We start from the raw sequence: 21,872 nt of genomic DNA on the forward strand, positions 1-21,872 counted from the left end.
ACCCAGCTGTTAGGTCGTCCAAGATATCTTGCAATCTTTGGCGTTAATCTTCATTATTCCCTCAGACTAAACCTGCTCATCGCTCAAGAGGATGGTGGTTGGTTCCCCTGGAATGCTCTTGCTCTCTCCCTCTCCACCCCACACAGGTATACCTTATTTTAGGGACCGACTATCTCTGCTGTGTCAATCAATTGTCTCAACCCCGTCAGCTGATGACCACGGGCAGTTACTCACGATGCCAGAGAGACTGCTGCTCTCTTGGCCACCTCCATCCGAGGATTAGTTTAAGCTTCTAAAAACAAAAACTTCTTGTATTCACATACGATACCAATAATAGGGTAGTGTGACACCAATAAATCCTTGTTGTCAGTTAAACTCCCAGTGAGTTGTACAACCTCTCCTTTGTTTTCATATGCTAGAGATCTGTTTAAATCCAGAACACTCAGCCTACACAGGAAATACTAAATACAAAGAACGAGAAGGATTTGGTTTTAAAGGGGACCCTGATTTAAACAGCTCAAATTTAACAGCAAAGTATTTTCAGGAAATGCTTTTATCTTTCTTCAGAAAAATAACAGAAAGTAAGTCTTACCTTTCCCTGACCTTTCATCAAAACAATGTTTGAGATGACTGAAGGTGAGGTACTGGAGCACGAGTGGATTAAATGAGCTGAACTTAAAGATCGAACAGCCCTGGTCATTATCTGTAGGAAAACAACATCGTTATAACTGGGAATCTCATTAGCAATGAAATCCCTGGAGTAAGTTTGTCACATCACTGTAATATTCAGTTGAAGAATAAACCCTCTTTACCCAAAATGTCCTCTTAATACTATTAATGCTGAAGAGACAGGATTTTCACTTGACTTTAAATAACCACTTGGCAACAACAGCAATTTCAATTCATGTAGCGCCTTCAAAGTAGTAAAACATTACAGAGTGCTTCAGACTAAACGTAATACCAAGTGAGATGTGGGGATAATAGGATATGTGACTAAAGACTTAGTAAAGAGCCTATCCTTAAAAGAGCACCTAAACAGAAAATAGAGAGGTGAATAAAGTAGGAAAGATGTTTAAGGGAGAGAATTTGCAAACTTGTGACCTAGCCAGCTGAGAACACAGCCACCAATGGTGAAGCAATTAAAAATGCAGAAGAGATCAGAAATAGAGGATCACAGAGATCTTCATAGAAGAATCATAGAATCAAAATTCGCTCATAGAATCCTTACTGTGCAGAAATAGGCCATTCAGCCCAACAAGTCCGTACCGACCCTCTGAAGAGTATCCCACCCAGACCCTATTACTTTACATTTCCCCTGACCATTGCACCTGGATTTTACGGGGCAATTTAGCATGGCCAATTCACCTGACCTGTACATCTTTGGACTGTGGGAGGAAACCGGAGCACCCGGAGGGAACCCACGCCGACACGGGGAGAATGTGCAAACTCCACACAGTCAGTCGCCCGAAGTGGGAATCAAATCCAGGTTGAGGCAGTCGTGCTTACCACTGAGCCTGGATCTTGGAGAGTTGTAGGGCTAGGGAAGGCCCCAGGGATAAGTGGAGGTAAGGACATGGAGTGATATGTAAACAAAGATTGGAACTTAAATTGAGGTGTCGTTAAACCAGCAGCTGATTCTGTAGAACAGGGCTGTTGGGCAAATGGAGCCTGATGAGATATGGGATATGTTCGAGCTTCTTCAAGATAAATGGAGGGACAGGTAATGTTGGGGAGGCAGGGAGCCTGCAGATGGACATGGGCAGGCTAGGAGAGAGGGCAAAGAAGTCGCAGTTGGAACACAATGTGGCAAAGTGTGAGGTTATGCACTTGGCGTGAAGAACAGAGGGATAGACAAATTTTGAAATGGGGAAAGTCTTCAGAAATCTGAAGCACAAAGGGACTTCGGAATCCTAGTTCAGGATTCTCTTAAGGTTAACATGCAGGTTTGGTTTGCAGTTAGGAAGGATTAGAGTGTGCTGGAAAAGCACAGCAGTTCAGACAGCATCCAAGGAGCAGGAAAGGCAAATTCAATGTTCGCATTCATTTCGGGAGGGCTAGAATAGAAGAGCAGTGACTGCCAAGGCTGTATAAGGTTCTGGTCAGACTACATTTGGAATATTGAGAACAGTTTTGGGCCCCATATCCAAGAAGGGACAGAGGGGGTCGAGAGGTGGTTCACAAGAATGATTCTGGGAATGAAGGGCTTGTCAATAAGGAGTAGTTGTGAACTCTGGGTGTGTATTAAAAAGAGTTTAGAAGGATGAGGAAGGATTTCATTGAAACTTACGGAATACTGAGAGGCATGGATAGAGTGGACATGGAGAAGATGTTTCCACTAGTAGAAGAGATTAGGAATGAAGGGTACAGCCTCAGAATAAAGGGATGACCCTTTAGAACTGAGATGAGGAACTGCTTCAATCAGAGGACGGTGAATCTATAGAACTCATTGTCACGGAAGGCTGCGGAGGCCGAGTCTGAGATAGGATCAAAGGTTACAGGAAGAAGGCAAGGTTGAGGAACGTATCAGCCATGATTGATTGGTGTTGCAGACACAATGGGCCAAATTACCTCATTCCTTTTGTCTTTAAACCTCTGCTCCTGAAAATGAAGAGGAAGCAGAATCCTGGAATATTTTAAAGGCCGGGGAGGTCGGTTTTTGTTAAACAATGGGTAAAAGGTTATCAGGGGAAAGCAGGCTTGCTGATTTGAGGTTCCAATCAGATCAGCCATTATACTGAATGACAAAGCAGACTCGAGGGGCTGAATGGCCTATTAGGGTTGAACGTAAGATAACAGAAGATATAACGTGAATACAAACTAGACAAGTTGAATCTGCAGATAATTAAAGTAAGGATGTGAGTCTTAATGGCAAATGATCTAAGAGTGGGGGACTGAGATTAGCAATATAGAGATAGGTGTAGCCAGTATTAATGATAAACAGGATGTCAGATTGGAGCTCAGTTCAGGGTTCAATATGTTGAGATTAAACAAGGAATAGAGAATCAGAGACAAACACCACACATCTTTAAAAGGAGCAGTTTGCTTTCCCTGTCAGCTTTCCAACCCAGTGATTATTTATTTCTGAGTACTGAAGTGGACACATCTCCTTTTATTTATTGTACTGTGTGAGGAGCTGCTGAGATTGCAGCAAAGTATTCCCAGCTGCACAGTCAAGAAAGCCGCTTTATTGCTGGGACCGAGCTAACGATGGAAGACCAGGAGCTTCTGAGCACTTTGTACAGCCCAGTCGGACTGCTAGTTTGGCATTGAATGGATTACGGTATCAGGATTTGTCCAATCAATCCATTCAGCCTCTTCTATGATTTATTAGCTTAGTTAACTGTACCACAAACCCATACTTCAATTTAGCTCCAAGTAGCTTAGTATTCTGAAGCAACAAAAATCTCTCCACCACAGTCTTGAAAGTTTCATATGTTCTCCTACACCCACAGGCTGTTAAGGAAATGAGCTCCAAATGTGAAAATATACTTCCGGATTTCCCTCTCCAGAATTTGAAGATTATGTCACCTTGCTCTTTCCTCCTCATTAGAGGTTTCTCTGCATTGACCCTATCATATCCTTCTAACATTTTAATTACATCGCAACTGAGTATACTCAAAGGACTGCAAGCTATGTTTACACAACTTGTCCTCATAATTAATGTATCCTTCCTGAGCTGTAGTGCCAGGAATTGAACACAGTCAATGCTGATGGGGTCTGACTGAGGTTCTGCACGACTACAACATAACTTCCTCTTCTCTGTGACCCTGACTCATCCCCCACAACCTGCACCTCACCTTGCATTACAGACTAACACCCCATTAGCATTTTGGATTGCTTTCTGTAAGTGTCAGCTAGCTTTAAAATGAATGGAACAAAACGAAAGCATTGCCCACGTTGCACTGGTCATTGTGAAATTTCACAGATTACAGGATCTCACTATGCAAAGATTTCAATATTGGTCTCAATCCCATTTTACTGAACCAAAAACAATACTAGTGAGGTCACTGACACATTAAGCAGGATGTGCCTCCGCTGTCTGGGAATGATTAGTGGGCTTTATTTTAAATGAAAGACACTTTGGACAAATATCTTCAATTAACAAAAATGGTGAAAGCACATTCTTAACTTGAGAAAGAGGTTGAATATTGTGTAGCAGTTTACACATCAGGAAATCACTTTGCAGCAAACTATTTTGAAGTGTGCTGGAACACAGCCAGTCGGAGAACAGCAAGATCCCACAAAATACATGACCAGATAATATGAGTTAAGGTGTTGTTTAAAGTATAAGCATGGGCCAGGACTTTCTTGCAGCTTCTCAAGGCGACTGACTCTGTGGAGTTTGCACGTTCTCCCCTTGTCTGCGTGGGTTTCCTCCGGGTGCTCCGGTTTCCTCCCACAATCCAAAGATGTGCAGGTCAGGTGAATTGGCCATGCTAAATTGCCCATAGTGTTAGGTGTAGGGGTATGGGTGGGTTGTGCTTCGGCGGGTCGGTGTGGACTTGTTGGGCCGAAGGGCCTGTTTCCACACTGTAATGTAATCTAAAACCAATGGTGTGAGTTCTTAGAGGTGAACCTGAGAGAGAAGCTGGGATTCGGTTTACTACATCGCCGCTGAATGGCACCTCCATCAGGTTCAGCACCCACGAATCAGCTCTGGGTCTGCTGTGAAGCTTCTGGAATGGAGCCTGAACCCTCAACCGCCTCATCTCCAGACAGCTGTATTACTGACTAACACATGGCCAACAGAAAATAGCTGCTGCATTAAATTAAAAGGCAAAACATTCACTATGAAATATTGCTGAAGAACAACACATTTTTTGTCAAAGCTTTTCGTCCTGCACTCTCACAACTCATGGGAAACGCCCACGTAAAGGGAAAATAATATTTCCTACCAAACAAACAATACTCTCTTCATAAAAGCAGAATGCCACAAAATGCTGGAAACCTGAAACAAACACAGACAACGCTGAGAAACTCAGCAGGTTTGGCAATGTCTCTGGAGAGAGAAACAGTTAATATTTCAACTTCATTATGACAATTCTTTAGAACTAGAGTTCAGCATTCCCTGCTTTGACAGCTTAAAAAAAAATCTTTTTTTACTTTGATATTTCTTGTGAATTGACCAGATGTGTGCAGGATCAAAAGGCATCAACAAATATGTCATTTCTCAGCAATTCTCAAGTTCTGCACTTCCAAAGAAGCAGTGGAATGCTGCTGTCTTGCAGTCTGTCTCAGTGACACTCATCCAGTCGTCAAGAATTGTGTGAGCTCTGTCTGACACTCTGTCTGTAAGTAAGGAATTGTGTGAGCTCTGTATCAGTTAGACTCTGTCTGTAAGTGAGGAATTGTGTGACCTCTGTATCAGTTATACTTTGTCCGTAAGTAAGGACATGTGTGAGCTCTATAGCAGTTATACTCTTTAAGTAAGGAATTGTGTAACCTCTGTATCAGTTATACTTTGTCCGTAAGTAAGGAATTGTGTGAGCTCTATAGCAGTTATACTCTTTAAGTAAGGAATTGTGTAACCTCTGTATCAGTTAGACTCTGTCTGTAAGCAAGGAATTGTGTGACCTCTGTAGCAGTGATACAGCCTGTAATTAAGAAATTGTGTGAGCTTTGTATCAGTGATACTTTGTAATTAAGGAACTGTATGACTGCCTCAGTGGCACTCAGCCTGTAGTTGAGGAACTCTGTGAGCTCTGTTTGTCTTGTTTCCTGTGGAACATCTTACCCGGGCACCTCCAGGAGCTTCCAGCTGTTGCGAGAGAGACTTCCTGTTGCCACAAAGGGGATGTGTTGGAGGATTACTACAGAGACCTTGTTTCATAGCAACCAGAGAATCAACATTTCTGTCTAACCAGTAGGAATTCACTCCTGCCAAAAATAAAAATGGTAAATAGTTGGAAGACGGTTGATATTCTAATATTAGCAACAAATCAAGCCCATAGAGCCCCACAACCCAGGAAATCTGGAGTGATATATACCCATCGAATGAGTTTATATTGAGTGTTGAACATGTATGTGACTGTTTGGGTTTGAGCTTCAGCTTGGTTTAGAATGCAGTTTACAAATTCCAGTATCCATATGTTTGCAGTGTTTATAAGACTGTGAAGCTTTTATGCCGTACACACAGACAGAAGACACTATGGATAGATTTGAACTTTGTGTGGTAGTATCTCTCCCCAATACTGAGTCAGCAGTTGTTTTTACTTCTCAGTTTATTTGTAATTCCACTTTCGTTTCTACTGCTAGAACTTTATAAATCATAGACTCCCAGGCTAAGCTGAAGTTGGAGTAATTTGAACAATTCTGGGCAGCACAATTCATGTACAGATGAGATTTACCAGGGAGGTGGGAGTTCAGTTATGTTATATCGCAGAAGGAAGCCATTCAGCCCATCTTTGCTGCACTGGCTGTACTATCCAGTGTCAATCTCCAACCTTTATATCATTTCCCTGCACACCATTTCTATCCAAATAGTTATCCAGTGCCCTCTCAAATGCCTCAATTGAACCTGTCTTTATCATATTTATAGACAGTACATTCCATATCTTAACATCTACCTTGCTTCATTTGCAGATCACTGTAAATCTATATCCTATCATTGTGGTTCTTTTTGGATCAGGACAGCTTTTCCATATCTACTCTGTCCAGCCCACTCATGATTTTGAAAACTTCTAACAAATCTCCTCCCAGCCTTCTGCCTGAGGGGAATAGTTCCAATAACTTCAATCTATTCTCATGATTGAAGTTTCTTATTCTTGGAATCATTCCTCTAAATCGCACCAACACTTTCTCCAATGTGTTCACATCCTTCCTATATCATGGCACCTACAACTGCATACAGTACTCTAGCTGAGTTCGAGCAAATGTCTCGTACAACTTCAACATCACCCCCTTTCTCTTGTACTCAATGCCCCTATTAATAAAACTGAGAACATGATGTGCTTTATTAACTGCTCCCTCTACCTGTCCTGCCACCTTCAATGATCTGTGCACATACACACCCAAGTCCCTCTACTCCTGTGTCCGCTTTAGAATTGAGATTGGAAGCATTGGGCTGTATTTTTTGGAACAAAGAAGACTTCAGGAGGGATTTTGACAGGCTGGATATAACCAAAGGACATGAACTTAAAATCATTGATAAATGATTTATAAATGAGATTTTTTTTAAAAAATTATTTATTGGACTTGTCAAGAGCTGGAGAACTCTACTTGTAAAGATAAAGTTACAAAACATTAGAAGTCCATAAGCATTTCACAGTCAGTAAAATACTCTTGTAGAGTTTTCACTTTTGTAATGTAAGAAAAGGAACAACCAATTTGCAAATGGCAAGCTCCAACAAATAGTAATGTGATGATGACCAGTAATTTGTTTTTCAGATGTTGATTGAGGGATAAATATTATACAGGACACCCCAAACTCCTTTGATATACCTTTATGGATTCTTTTCCTTCAACCTGTAAGGCAGATGATGTCTTGCTTCAAGGAGCAGCACCTCCAACAATGCTGCCCTCTTGCAGTGCTGTACTGGAGTGTCAGCTTTGAGTTTTGTGCTCGAACTGAGACTTGAACTCAGAAGCATGAGCCATACCAACTAAGCCACCAAAGTGGTAGAAGCTGATCCAATAAATATTTGTCTTTAAATGAGTTGAATGAATCCTTCAGGATGAGGAGCCGACTGGGTTACGGACAGAAAAAAAGGGGGAGTGTGAACCTCAGTATGAAAGATCGAATGTTCTCAGTCTGTAAGTATCAATCAGTTCCACTTTATATTAATATTGGAAGTGGTGTGAAAGACTGTTACTTCATTAGCAATCATTTGGTTGTGGTACAAAATCAAGATTTACCCACCTGGGTAATGCAGTCATTAACTCCTGGCCAAACATCATTCCTCAGTATGAAGGAAAATTTCACCATTGACTGCAGAGCCTCCTTTACAGAGATTTTGATGCAAGGATATAGCTTTGGTGAAATACCTGCTGCAAATCAGGATCAGTCCCAGTGATCAGAGGACCACAACACCTTAAGACAGAGGAGCTGAAACAGGCCATTCAGCCCATCCAGTCTGCTTGACCATTCGATCATTCTCAACCTCATTCTCTTCCTTCTCCCCCTAATCCTGATCCCCTCACCAATCACGAACCTATCTCTCTTTGTCCTGAATACACGCAATGATTTGGCCTCCACAGCCCTGTGTAGCAATGAGTCCCACTGAGTCACCACTCTCTGGCTGAAGATATTCTTCTTTAGCTCAGTTATAAAGGATCATCCCAGTACTCTGAGGCTGTACCCTTGGGACCTAGTCTGTCCTACGCGCTGAAACATTTTCTCCACACACGCTCTATTCAGACCCCCCAGTATTCTGTAAGTTTCAATAAGATCCCCCCTCCTCCTCCTAAACACCATCAAGTACAGACCCAGAGTCCTCAACTACTCCTCATCACAAGACAAGCCTTTCATCCGTGGGATCGTTCTTGCAAACCCCCTCTGAGGATCAAAAAATCTGGATTTAAACTATTGTCAGGAGTAACAAATCTATGCAAGCTTTTATTAATAACATAATGGATTTTTAATATAAAATAACCTGACAAAATGGTTTCAGGATGAATACTGTGCTAACATGGTTAAAGGCTGCATTCCTGCTTTGCTGAGCTGGCTGAATTAAAAGATAAAGCAGACAAAGACGTCTTCATAAAATGAATCCTAAGACATTAACTGACCACTCTGACTAACCTTGAACTTGCAAGTACGAGACATAATGTATGTGAGATAATACTGTTTCCCAGGAAATATCATTGGATTAACCTGCTGTCCATTATGTCACCTTATTACATTTGATTGGTTTCCTTTGTAATTAAGGTTGTACTGTATCTTAAGAAACGTATAAAAATGGCTTATTGTTCAAATTCAATTGTGCAATTTCTCCATGGAACATAGAAACTTTCAACCTCTGTGTTGCTGGACAAATTGGCAGGCTGCCTTATTTCATTAAACTGATAACCTTGCTTTAACCAGGCTGTGCTCCTAGTGATTCTTTTGACCGATCGTGAAACCGAAAGGTCCCTCCTGGGATCTAGATCTTCACTTCTGGACCCCCTCTGAACCCCCTCTGGACCTCCCCTGGACCTCCTCTGAACCTCCCCTGGACCTCCTCCAACACCAGCATATCCTTCCTTCGATGTGGGGCCAAAATTGCTCACAATATTCCAAATGCAGTCTGACCAGAGCCTTATACAGCCTCAGCAATACATTCTTGCTGTTGTATTCTAGTCCTCTTGAAATGGATGTGAATATTGCATTTACCTTTCTAACTGCCAACTGTATGTATGAAATGAGCTGCCAGAGGAAGTGGTGGAGGCTGATGCAAATACAACATTTAAAAAGCACCTGGATGGGTATATGAATAGGAGGGATATGGGCCAAGTGTGGGCAAATGGGGCTAGATTAGGTTAGGATATCTGGTTGGTAAGTTCGAGTTGGACTGAAGGGTCTGTTTTCATGCTGTACTGCTCTATGACTCTATGAACCTGCATGTTAATATTAAGAGAATCCTGAGCTAAGACTCCCGAGTCCCTTTGTGCTTCAGATTACTGAAGCCTTTCCCGATTTAGAAAATAGTCTATGTCTCTCTTCCTCCTAACAAAATGTACAAACTCATATCTTGCCACATTGTGTTACATCTGCCATTTTTTGCCCACTCACTTAACATAGAAAAAAGAACAAAGAAACTTTACAGCCCAGGAACAGGCCCTTCGGCCCTTCAAGCCTGAGCCGATCCAAATGTACTGTCTAAATCTGTCGGTCAATTCCTAAGCATTTGTATCCCTCTGCTCCCCACCTACTCATGCATCTGTCCAGACGCATCTTAAATGAATCTACCATGTCTGCCTCTACCACCTCTGCTGGCTACGCGTTCCAAACACCCACCACCCTCTGTGTGAAGTACTTGCCACGTGTATCCCCCTTAAACTTTTCACCTCTCACCTTGAAAGCGTGACCTCTGGTTATTGAATCCTTCACCCCGGGAAAAAGCTTGTCTCTATCCACCCTGCCTATACTCTTCATGATTTTGTAAACCTCAATCAGGTCCCCCCTCAATCTCCTTTTTTCTAATGAAAACAATCCTAACCTACTCAACTTCTCTTCATAGCTAGCACCTTCCATACCAGGCAACATCCTCGTAAACCTTCTCTGCACCCTCTCCAAAGGGTCCACATCCTTTTGGTAATGTGGCGACCAGAACTGTACACCGTATTCTAAATGCGGCTGAATCAATGTCTTGTACAATCTTAACATGACTTGCCAGCTCTTATACTCAATACTCCGTCCGATGATGGCAAGCGTGCTGTATGCCTTCTTGACCACTCTATCCACCTGTGCAGCAACTTTCAGGGTACAATGGACCTGCACTCCCTGATCTCTCTGCTCATCAACTTTTCCCAAAGCCCTTCCATTCATCGTATAATTCGCTCTAGAATTAGACTTGCCGAAATGCATCACCTCACATTTGTCTGGATTGAAAGCCAACTGCCACTTTTCTGCCCAACTCTCCAGCCTATCTATATTCTGCTGCCTTTCTGCTTTCTCAACACTACCTGTCCTTCCACCTACCATTGTATCATCTGCAAATTTAGCAATAACGCTGTCAATGAATGCAAACCAATGAAACAATATTCACAGTAGACCCACCACAGTAAGATGCAGCAAGTGATAAACAAGTGATTATTGAGAGAAATGCACCAAGACATTTTCATTCAATTACTCTTTCCATTTTCTCCCTCCTATTTCATAGTTGTTTACCTGTAGAATTGCATCGAATCCTTTGACATGGAGCTCCCGTCTGTGGGCAATGGGATTTAATAAACCTTCCTTTGTTTAATTCCATTCCAACCATTGCTTCTGCTTTGTATTCCTTAAGGAAGTCAAAAACACAACATGAAAAGAAAGCATTTAAGATTGGGGGCCTTAAGAGTGACCAAAAACTGAACTGGACCAATCCTGTCAATATTGTAGCTCCAAAAAGCAAGCCAGACATTGGGAACTTTGAGACAATTAACTGACCTTCTGTCACCCCAGTGTCTGTCCTCCACTGTCAACAAGGCTCAAGTTATGATGGAATACTTTCCACATGCCTGCATGAGGACAGCTCCAACAACACTATTGTTGACACTATTCAGCACAAAGCAGCTCACTTAATTAATGCCTCAGCTAACATATTAAATATTCAATTCTTCCATCACCAACACACATTAGCAGCAGTGTGTTCTTTCTACTGGATGCACTGCAGCAACTTACCAAGGCTGCTTTGATACCACAGTCTGAACAGAATGACAGAATTGTTATAGTGCAGAAGGAGGCTGTTTGGCCCATCGCGTCAGTACTGGCTCTCTGAAAGAATCTCATGACTTGATACCATTGTCCCTCCCTTTCCCCACTTTATTCATATGCATTCAACTCTAGTCTCCCGACTATAAGAAAGATGTTGTGAAACTTGAAAGAGTTCAGAAGACACTTACAAGGATGTTGCCAGGGTTGGAGGGTTTGAGCTATAGGGAGAGGCTGAACAGGCTGGGGCTGTTTTCCCTGGAGTGTCGGAGGCTGAGGGGTGACCTTATAGAGGTTTATGAGATCATGAAGAGCATGGATAGGATCTTTTTCCACAGAGTAAAGGAGTCCAGAACTAGAGGCTATTTGTTTAAGGTGAAAGGAGAAAGATTTGAGCCAAATATTGGCAAATTGTGCTAGATTAAATTATGATATCTGGTCAGCATGACGAGTTGAACTGAAAGGTTTGTTTTCAAGCTGTACAACTCTATGTGCATTATTTCTATTTAAATAATAATTCGATATTCCCTGGAGTGCCTTGATTGAACTTGACTCCACTACACTTACCAGGCAGTGCCTGCTGGACCAAACCACTCGCTGTGTGAATGCCTTTTTCTCAAGTCATATTATTGCTCCCTGTCCACTATGTTAACCAATGATCTCTCCCATCTCAAAGGACAAGGGCAGTAGATGAATGGGAAAACTACCCCTGCACGTTCCTGTCCAAGCCTCACATCATCCTAAGGTGAAACTAGAGTCCTTCATTGTTGTCCCCAGACACAAGCCCCTAACAGTTCCATCAATGTAGAGACACCAGATGGACAACAGCAATTCAAAGCGACTCACAAACCTTCAGAGCCCATTATGTGCTGGTCTATTGCACACCAACCAAATGGACATAAATCTACTATATTCAGGCCTTCCAGGCAGTTAGGGTTAGAAGGGGCAGGTATATAATAGTAGGGATTTTGTGGGCAGGTATGAGATGATTGGGATTATGAGAGAGAGCTGAATATTCGTGGGGAGGTATGAGGGGCAGACGTGTGAGGGTGGGGTAAATGAGGGAGAGGTGTATGATACTGGTGGGGAATGTGAAGGGTAGGTATAGAGGTAGGGGTTGTGAGGGGCAGTTTTATCATGGGAGTATGACGGGCAAGAGTATCATGGGGGTTATGGGGAGCAGGTGTATGATGATGTGAAGTAGGTGTGTGATAGTACGGGATTTGTGGGCATATGTATGATGGGAGGTGGAAGGAGTAGAATGATAGGGGCAAGAGTATGATGGTGGGGTATGGGGGTGCAGATATATGGTTGTGTGGGGGGGGTGTACAATAGATTAATGATGGTAGGGTAAGGGAGGTAGGTGTGTAATAATGGTGGGTTTTGGGAGGCAGGTGTGTAATGATGGTGGGGTATGGGAGGCAGGTGTGTAATGATCGTGGGGTAGGGGAGGCAGGTGTGTGATGATGGTAGGGTATGGGAGGCAGGTGTGTAATGATGGTGGATTTGGGAGGCAGGTGTGTAATGATGGTGGGGTTTGGGTGGCAGGTGTGTAATGATGGTGGGGTACGGGAGGCAGGTGTGTAATGATGGTGGGTATGGGAGGCAGGTGTGTAATGATGGTGGGGTATGGCAGGCAGGTGTGGTATGATGGTGGGGTTTGGGAGGCAGGTGTGTAATGATGGTGGTGTACGGGAGGCAGGTGTGTAATGATGGTGGGTATGGGAGGCAGGTGTGTAATGATGGTGGCGGTGTACGGGAGGTAGTTGTATTTTAGGGGTGTACGGGAGGCAGGTGTGTAATGATGGTGGGGTACGGGAAGCAGGTGTGTAATGATGGTGGGGTACGGGAGGCAGGTGTGTAATGATGGTGGGTATGGGAGGCAGGTGTGTAATGATGGTGGAGTACGGGAGGCAGGTGTGTAATGATGATGGGGTACGGGAGGCAGGTGTGTAATGATGGTGGGGGCATACGGGAGGTAGTTGTATTTTAGGCGGGTACGGGAAGCAGGTGTGTAATGATGGTGGGGTACGGGCGGCAGGTGTGTAATGATGGTGGAGTACGGGAGGCAGGTGTGTAATGATGGTGGGGTATGCGAGGCAGGTGTGTAATGATGGTGGGGTTTGGGAGGCAGGTGTGTAACGATGGTGGTGTATGGCAGGCAGGTGTGGTATGATGGTGGGGTATGGGAGGCAGGGGTGTAATGATGGTGGAGTATGGGAGGCAGGTGTGTAATGATGGTGTGGTACGGGAGGAAGGTATGTAATGATGGTGGGCTATGGGAGGCAGGTGTGTAATGATGGTGGGGTTTGGGAGGCAGGTGTGTAATGATAGTGGAGTACGGGAGGCAGGTGTGTAATGATGATGGGCTATGGGAGGCAGGTGTGTAATGATGGTGGTGTATGGGAGGCAGGTGTGTAATGATGGTGGGGTTTGGGAGGCAGGTGTGTAATGATGATGGGGTATGGGAGGCAGGTTTGTAATGATGGTGGAGTATGGGAGGCAGGTGTGTAATGATGATGGGGTACGGGAGGCAGGTGTGTAATGATGGTGGGGGTGTACGGGAGGTAGTTGTATTTTAGGCGGGTACGGGAAGCAGGTGTGCAATGATGGTGGGGTACGGGCGGCAGGTGTGTAATGATGGTGGAGTACGGGAGGCAGGTGTGTAATGATGGTGGGGTATGGGAGGCAGGTGTGTAATGATGATGGGGTTTGGGAGGCAGGTGTGTAACGATGGTGGTGTATGGCAGGCAGGTGTGGTATGATGGTTGGGTATGGGAGGCAGGGGTGTAATGATGGTGGGCTATGGGAGGCAGGTGTGTAATGATGGTGTGGTACGGGAGGAAGGAATGTAATGATGGTGGGCTATGGGAGGCAGGTGTGTAATGATGGTGGGGTACGGGAGGCAGGTGTGTAATGATGGTGTGGTACGGGAGGCAGGTGTGTAATGATGGTGGGCTATGGGAGGCAGGTGTGTAATGATGGTGGGGTACAGGAGGCAGGTGTATAATGATGGTGGGCTATGGGAACCAGGTGTGTAATGATGGTGGTGTATGGGAGGCAGGTGTGTAATGATGGTGGGGTTTGGGAGGCAGGTGTGTAATGATGGTGGTGTATGGGAGGCAGGTGTGTAATGATGGTGGGTATGGGAGGCAGGTGTGTAATGATGGTGGAGTACGGGAGGCAGGTGTGTAATGATGATGGGCTATGGGAGGCAGGTGTGTAATGATGGTGGTGTATGGGAGGCAGGTGTGTAATGATGGTGGGGTTTGGGAAGCAGGTGTGTAAATGATGGTGGGGTTTGGGAGGCAGGTGTGTAATGATGGTGGGCTATGGGAGGCAGGTGTGTAATGATGGTGGTGTATGGGAGGCAGGTGTGTAATGATGGTGGGGTTTGGGAGGCAGGTGTGTAATGATGGTGGGGTTTGGGAGGCAGGTGTGTAATGATAGTGGGCTATGGGAGGCAGGTGTGTAATGATGGTGGGGTACGGGAGGCTGGTGTATTATGATGGTGGGGTTTGGGAGGCAGGTGTGTAATGATGGTGGTGTATGGGAGGCAGGTGTGTAATGATGGTGGGTTTTGGGAGGCAGGTGTGTAACGATGGTGGGGTTTGGGAGGCAGGTGTGTAATGATGGTGGGCTATGGGAGGCAGGTGTGTAATGATGGTGGTGTATGGGAGGCAGGTGTGTAATGATGGTGGGGTACGGGAGGCAGGTGTGTAATGATGGTGGGGTATGGGAGGCAGGTGTGTAATGATGGTGCAGTACGGGAGGCAGGTGTGTAATGATGATGGGGTACGGGAGGCAGGTGTGTAATGATGGTGGGGGTATACGGGAGGTAGTTGTATTTTAGGGGGGTACGGGAAGCAGGAGTGTATTGATGGTGGGGTATGGGCGGCAGGTGTGTAATGATGGTGGAGTACGGGAGGCAGGTATGTAATGATGGTGGAGTACGGGAGGCAGGTATGTAATGATGGTGGAGTACGGGAGGCAGGTGTGTAATGATGGTGGTGTATGGGAGGCAGGTGTGTAATGATGATGGGGTTTGGGAGGTAGGTGTGGTATGATGGTGGGGTACGGTAGGCAGGTGTGTAATGATGGTGGATTATGGGAGGCAGGTGTGTAATGATGGTGTGATACGGGAGGCAGGTGTGTAATGATGGTGTGGTACGGGAGGCAGGTGTGTAATGATGGTGGGCTATGGGAGGCAGGTGTGTAATGATGGTGCGGTGTGGGAGGCAGGTGTGTAATGATGGTGGGGTACGGGAGGCAGGTGTATAAGGATGATGGGGTATGGGAGGCAGGTGTGTAATGATGGTGGGGTTTGGGAGGCAGGTGTGTAATGATGGTGGGTATGGGAGGCAGGTGTGTAATTATTGTGGGTATGGGAGGCAGATGTGTAATTATGGTGGGGGTGTACAGGAGATAGTTGTATTTTAGGGGGGTACTGGAAGCAGGTGTGTAATGATAGTGGGGGTACGGTCGGCAGGTGTAATGATAGCGGAGTATGGGAGGCAGGTGTGTAATGATAGTGGGGTACGGGAGGCAGGTGTGTAATGATGGTGGAGTACGGGAGGCAGGTTTGTAATGATGGTGGGGTGCGGGAGGCAGGTATGTAATGATGGTGGAGTACGGGAGGCAGGTGTGTAATGATGGAGCGTTGTGGGAGGTAGGTGTGTAATGATGGTGGGGTACGGGAGGCAGGTGTATAAGGATGGTGGGGTATGGGAGGCAGGTGTGTAATGATGGTGGGGTTTGGGAGGCAGGTGTGTAATTATGGTGGGTATGGGAGGCAGGTGTGTAATGATGGTGGGGGTGTACAGGAGGTAGTTGTATTTTAGGGGGGTACTGGAAGCAGGTGTGTAATGATGGTGGGGTACGGTCGGCAGGTGTAATGATAGCGGAGTACGGGAGGCAGGTGTGTAATGATAGTGGGGTACGGGAGGCAGGTGTGTAATGATGGTGGGGTACGGGAGGCAGGTATGTAATGATGGTGGGGTACGGGAGGCAGGTTTGTAATGATGGTGGGGTACGGGAGGCAGGTATGTAATGATGGTGGGGTACGGGAGGCAGGTGTGTAATGATGGTGGGGTACGGGAGGCAGGTGTGTAATGATGGTGGGCTATGGGAGGCAGGTGTGTAATGATGGTGGGTATGGGAGGCAGGTGTGTAATGATGGTGGCGGTGTATGGGAGGTAGTTGTATTTTAGGGGGGTACGTGAAGCTGGTGTGTAATGATGGTGGGGTACGGGTGGCAGGTGTGTAATGATGGTGGAGTACAGGAGGCAGGTATGTAATGATGGTGGAGTACGGGAGGCAGGTGTGTAATGATGGTGGGGTATGGGAGGCAGGTGTCTAATGATGGTGTAGTACAGGAGGCAGGTGTGTAATGATGGTGGGCTATGGGAGGCAAGTGTGTAATGATGGTGGAGTACGGGAGGCAGGTGTGTAATGATGGTGGGGTTGTACAGGAGGTAGTTGTATTTTAGGGGGGTACGGGAAGCAGGTGTGTAATGATGGTGGAGTACGGGAGGCAGGTGTGTAATGATGATGGGGTACGGGAGGCAGGTGTGCAATGATGCTGGGGGTGTACGGGAGGTAGTTGTATTTTAGGGGGGTACGTGAAGCTGGTGTGTAATGATGGTGGGGTACGGGTGGCAGGTGTGTAATGATGGTGGAGTACAGGAGGCAGGTATGTAATGATGGTGGAGTACGGGAGGCAGGTGTGTAATGATGGTGGGGTATGGGAGGCAGGTGTCTAATGATGGTGTAGTACAGGAGGCAGGTGTGTAATGATGGTGGGCTATGGGAGGCAAGTGTGTAATGATGGTGGAGTACGGGAGGCAGGTGTGTAATGATGATGGGGTATGGGAGGTAGGTGTGTAATGATGGTGGGGTTGTACAGGAGGTAGTTGTATTTTAGGGGGGTACGGGAAGCAGGTGTGTAATGATGGTGGGGTTTGGGAGGCAGGTGTGTAATGATGGTGGGTATGGGAGCCAGGTGTGTAATGATGGTGGGTATGGGAGGCAGGTGTGTAATGGTGGTGGAGTACGGGAGGCAGGTGTGTAATGATGATGTGGTACGGGAGGCAGGTGTGTAATGATGGTGGTGTATGGGAGGCAGATGTGTAATGATGATGGGGTTTGGGAGGCAGGTGTGTAATGATGTGGGGTATGGGAGGCAGGTGTGTAATGATGGTGGGGGTGTACAGGAGGTAGTTGTATTTTAGGGGGTACGGGAAGCAGGTGTGTAATGATGTTGGGGTACGGACGGCAGTTGTGTAATGATGGTGGAGTACGGGAGGCAGGTGTGTAATGATAGTGGGGTACGGGAGGCAGGTGTGTAATGATGGTGGAGTACGGGAGGCAGGTTTGTAATGATGGTGGGGTACGGGAGGCAGGTAGGTAATGATGGTGGGGTACGGGAGGCAGGTGTGTAATGATGGTGTGGTACGGGAGGCAGGTGTGTAATGATGGTGGCGGTGTATGGGAGGTAGTTGTATTTTAGAGGTGTACAGGAGGCAGGTGTGTAATGATGGTGGGGTACGGGAGGCAGGTGTGTAATGATGGTGGAGTACGGGAGGCAGGTGTGTAATGATTAAGGTTGTTTGGGAGGCAGATGTGTAATGATGTTGGGGTACGGGCGGCAGGTGTGTAGTGATGGTGGAGTACAGGAGGCAAGTATGTAATGATGGTGGAGTACGGGAGGCTTTGTGTAATGATGAAGGAGTTTGGGAGGCAGGTGTGTAATGATGGTGGGATATGGGAGGCAGGTGTGTAATGATGGTGGGGTACGGACGGCAGTTGTGTAATGATGATGGAGTTTGGGAGGCAGTTGTGTAATGATGGTGGGATATGGGAGGCAGGTGTGTATTGATGGTGGGATACAGGAAGCAGGTGTGTAATGATGGTTTGGTACGGGAGGCAGGTGTGTAATGATGGTGTGGTACGGGAGGCAGGTGTGTAATGATGGTGGTGTATGGGTGGCAGGTGTGTAATGATGGTGGGGTTTGGGAGGCAGGTGTGTAATGATGGTGGGGTTTAGGAGGCAGGTGTGTAATTATGGTGGGTATGGGAGGCAGGTGTGTAATTATGGTGGGCTACAGGATGTAATGATGGTGGGGTATGGGAGGCAGGTGTGTAATGATGGTGGGGTACGGGAGGCAGATGTGTAATGATGGTGGGTATGGGAGGCAGGTGTGTTATGATGGTGGGAGTGTACGGGAGGTAGTTGTATTTTAGGGGTGTACAGGAGGCAGGTGTGTAATGATGGTGGGGTATGGGAGGCAGGTGTGTAATGATGGTGCGGTGTGGGAGGCAGGTGTGTAATGATGGTGGGGTATGGGAGGCAGGTGGGAAATGATGGTGGGGTATGGGAGGCAGGTGTGTAATGATGGTGGGGTATGGGAGGCAGGTGTGTAATGATGTGGGGTATGGGAGGCAGGTGTGTAATGATGGTGGGGTATGGGAGGCAGGTGTGTAATGATGGTGGTGTATTGGAGGCAGGTGTGTAATGATGGTGTTGTATGGGAGGCAGGTGTGTAATGATGGTGGGGTTTGGGAGGCAGGTGTGTAATGATGATGGGGTTTGGGAGGCAGGTGTGTAATGATGTGGGGTATGGGTGGCAGGTGTGTAATGATGGTGGGGTACGGGAGGCAGGTGTGTAATGATGGTGGGGTATGGGAGGCAGGTGTGTAATGATGGTGGGCTATGGGAGGCAGGTGTGTAATGATGGTGGTGTATGGGTGGCAGGTGTGTAATGATGGTGGGGTTTGGGAGGCAGGTTTGTAATGATGGTGGGTATGGGAGGCAGGTGTGTAATTATGGTGGGGGTATACGGGAGGCAGGTGTGTAATGATGGTGGGGTACAGGATGTAATGATGGTGGGGTACGGGAGGCAGGTGTGTAATGATGGTGGGTATGGGAGGCAGATGTGTTATGATGGTGGGAGTGTACAGGAGGTAGTTGTATTTTAGGGGTGTACGGGAGGCAGGTGTGTAAGGATGGTGGGGTACGGGAGGCAGGTGTGTAATGATGGTGCAGTGTGGGAGGTAGGTGTGTAATGATAGTGGGGTACGGGAGGCAGGTGTGTAAGAATGGTGGGGTATGGGAGGCAGGTGTGTAATGATGGTGGGGTATGGGAGGCAGGTGTGTATTGATGGTGGGGTATGGGAGGCAGGTGTGTAATGATGTAAAAACAATGACTGCAGATGCTGGAAACCAGATTCTGGATTAGTGATGCTGGAAGAGCACAGCAGTTCAGGCAGCATCTGAGGAGCAGCAAAATCGACGTTTCGGGCAAAAGCCCTTCGACTGCTGTGCTCTTCCAGCACCACTAATCCAGAATCTGGTTTCTAGCATCTGCAGTCATTGTTTTACATCATTACACACCGGCCTCCCGTACCCCATCATCATTACACACCTGCCTCCCATACCCCACCATCATTACACACCGGCCTCCCGTACCCCATCATCATTACACACCTGCCTCCCATACCCCACCATCATTACACACCTGCCTCCCATACCCCACCATCATTACACACCTGCCTCCCGTACACCCCTAAAATACAACTACCTCCCGTACACCCCCACCATCATCAAGCACCTGCCTCCCATACCCCACCATCATTACACACCTTCCTCCCGTACCCCACCATCCTGATGAAGGGCCTTTGCCCGAAATGTCGATTTCGTAGCTCCTTGGATGCTGCCTGAACTTGTGTGTAATGATGGTGCAGTGTGGGAGGCAGGTGTGTAATGATGGTGGGGTATGGGAGGCAGGTGTGTAATGATGGTGGGGTACGGGAGGCAGGTGTGTGATGATGGTGGGGGTGTACGGGAGATAGTTGTATTTTGGGGGAGTACGGGAGGCAGGTGTGTAATGATGGTGGGGTATGGGAGGCAGGTGTGTAATGATGGTGGGTATGGGAGGTGGGTGTGTAATGATGGTGGGGTACGGGAGGCAGGTGTGGTATGATGGTGGGGTACGGGAGGCAGGTGTGTAATAATGGTGGGGTACGGGAGGCAGGTGTGTAATGATGGTGGGAGTGTACGGGAGGTAGTTGTATTTTAGGGGTGTACGGGAGGCAGGTGTGTAATGATGGTGGGGTTGTACGGGAGGTAGTTGTATTTTGGGGGAGGACAGGAGGCAGTTGTGTAAAGATGGTGGGGTATGGGAGGCAGGTGTGTAATGATGGTGGGGTATGGGAGGCAGGTGTGTAATGATGGTGGAGTATGGGAGGCAGGTGTGTAATAATGGTGGGGTACGGGAGGCAGGTGTGTAATGATGGTGGGGTATTGGAGGCAGGTGTGTAATGATAGTGGGGTACGGGGGGCAGGTGTGTAAGGATGGTGGGGTACGGGAGGCAGGTGTGTAATGATGGTGGAGTATGGGAGGCAGGTGTGTAATAATGGTGGGGTACGGGAGGCAGGTGTGTAATGATGGTGGGGCTGTACGGGAAGTAGTTGTATTTTGGGGGCATACGGGAGGCAGGTGTGTGATGATGGTGGGGTTTGGGAGGCAAGTGTGTAATGATGGTGGGGTACGGGAGGCAGGTGTGTAATGATGGTGGGTATGGGAGGCAAGTGTGTAATGATGGTGGGGCTGTACGGGAGGTAGTTGTATTTTGGGGGAGTACGGGAGGCAGGTGTGTGATGATGGTGGGGTACGGGAGGCAGGTGTGTGATGATGGTGGGGTTTGGGAGGCAAGTGTGTAATGATGGTGGGGTACGGGAGGCAGGTGTGTAATGATGGTGGGTATGGGAGGCAAGTGTGTAATGATGGTGGGGCTGTACGGGAGGTAGTTGTATTTTGGGGGAGTACGGGAGGCAGGTGTGTGATGATGGTGGGGTACGGGAGGCAGGTGTGTGATGATGGTGGGGTTTGGGAGACAGGTGTGTGATGATGGTGGGGTTTGGGAGGCAGGTGTGGTATGATGGTGGGGTATGGGAGGCAGGGGTGTAATGATGGTGGAGTACGGGAGGCAGGTGTGTAATGATGGTGAGTATGGGGGCTGTTTTATGCTGGGCAATGGATCCACCACAGTTGCTTTCTGTGTCAAAGCTCAGTTTCAGCCCTGACTCCCCCTACAATACAGCCAGGGAGAATGTCTAACAGTTAGCCTGATGTCTTGCCTTAGTACGTACCTGTGAGATGATCTCCTCGTAGGCTTCACGTTTCCATGAAATTTCCTGATATTCCTCTGGGGTCAAGTCTGACACTGGACTACATTTCTGTGGGGACTCATTCTCTTTGCATTCTGTAAATTGCTGGAATTACAGGGAAAGCCATAAGCATTGTATCTGAGAGCCAAATGTTTAAAACTAGCTAATTAACATATTATACACAATCCTGGAAATCTTTAAAAAAATCACAGAAAATCTTGGGAACGCCCATCATGGGAAAGAGGCAATGCAGATTTGTGGCCTAAAGCCAGTGATTACTGTACTCTCCATTGGTCTCTCCACTGGGTGACTGTTTTGAACAGCTTTGTTGTTCGGCCCTTACGCATGACATAATGTGAGATGGTGAGATGC

At 46.8% G+C, this 21,872-nt stretch overlaps 1 protein-coding gene across 3 annotated transcripts in view; it reads right to left on the reverse strand.

The window, feature by feature from the left end:
- The window catches only part of il16 (interleukin 16), a 215,368-nt gene that overhangs the window by 74,796 nt on the left and 118,700 nt on the right, over positions 1 to 21,872 (reverse strand). For all 3 annotated transcript variants that reach the window (XM_087981256.1, XM_087981255.1, XM_087981254.1), the window contains 4 exons: positions 21,483 to 21,605; positions 10,808 to 10,919; positions 5,735 to 5,877; positions 593 to 703 (listed from right to left, as the gene is read on the reverse strand). In XM_087981256.1, the coding sequence (XP_087837382.1) occupies positions 593 to 703; positions 5,735 to 5,877; positions 10,808 to 10,919; positions 21,483 to 21,605 (489 nt within the window). The remainder of the gene's footprint in view (positions 1 to 592; positions 704 to 5,734; positions 5,878 to 10,807; positions 10,920 to 21,482; positions 21,606 to 21,872) is intronic.

Source organism: Chiloscyllium plagiosum, unplaced genomic scaffold, assembly GCF_037043375.1.
Source record: "Chiloscyllium plagiosum isolate Xiang-an unplaced genomic scaffold, Cpla_swu_hap1 HiC_scaffold_39, whole genome shotgun sequence".
In the NCBI taxonomy this organism is placed as follows: Eukaryota; Metazoa; Chordata; class Chondrichthyes; order Orectolobiformes; family Hemiscylliidae; genus Chiloscyllium; species Chiloscyllium plagiosum.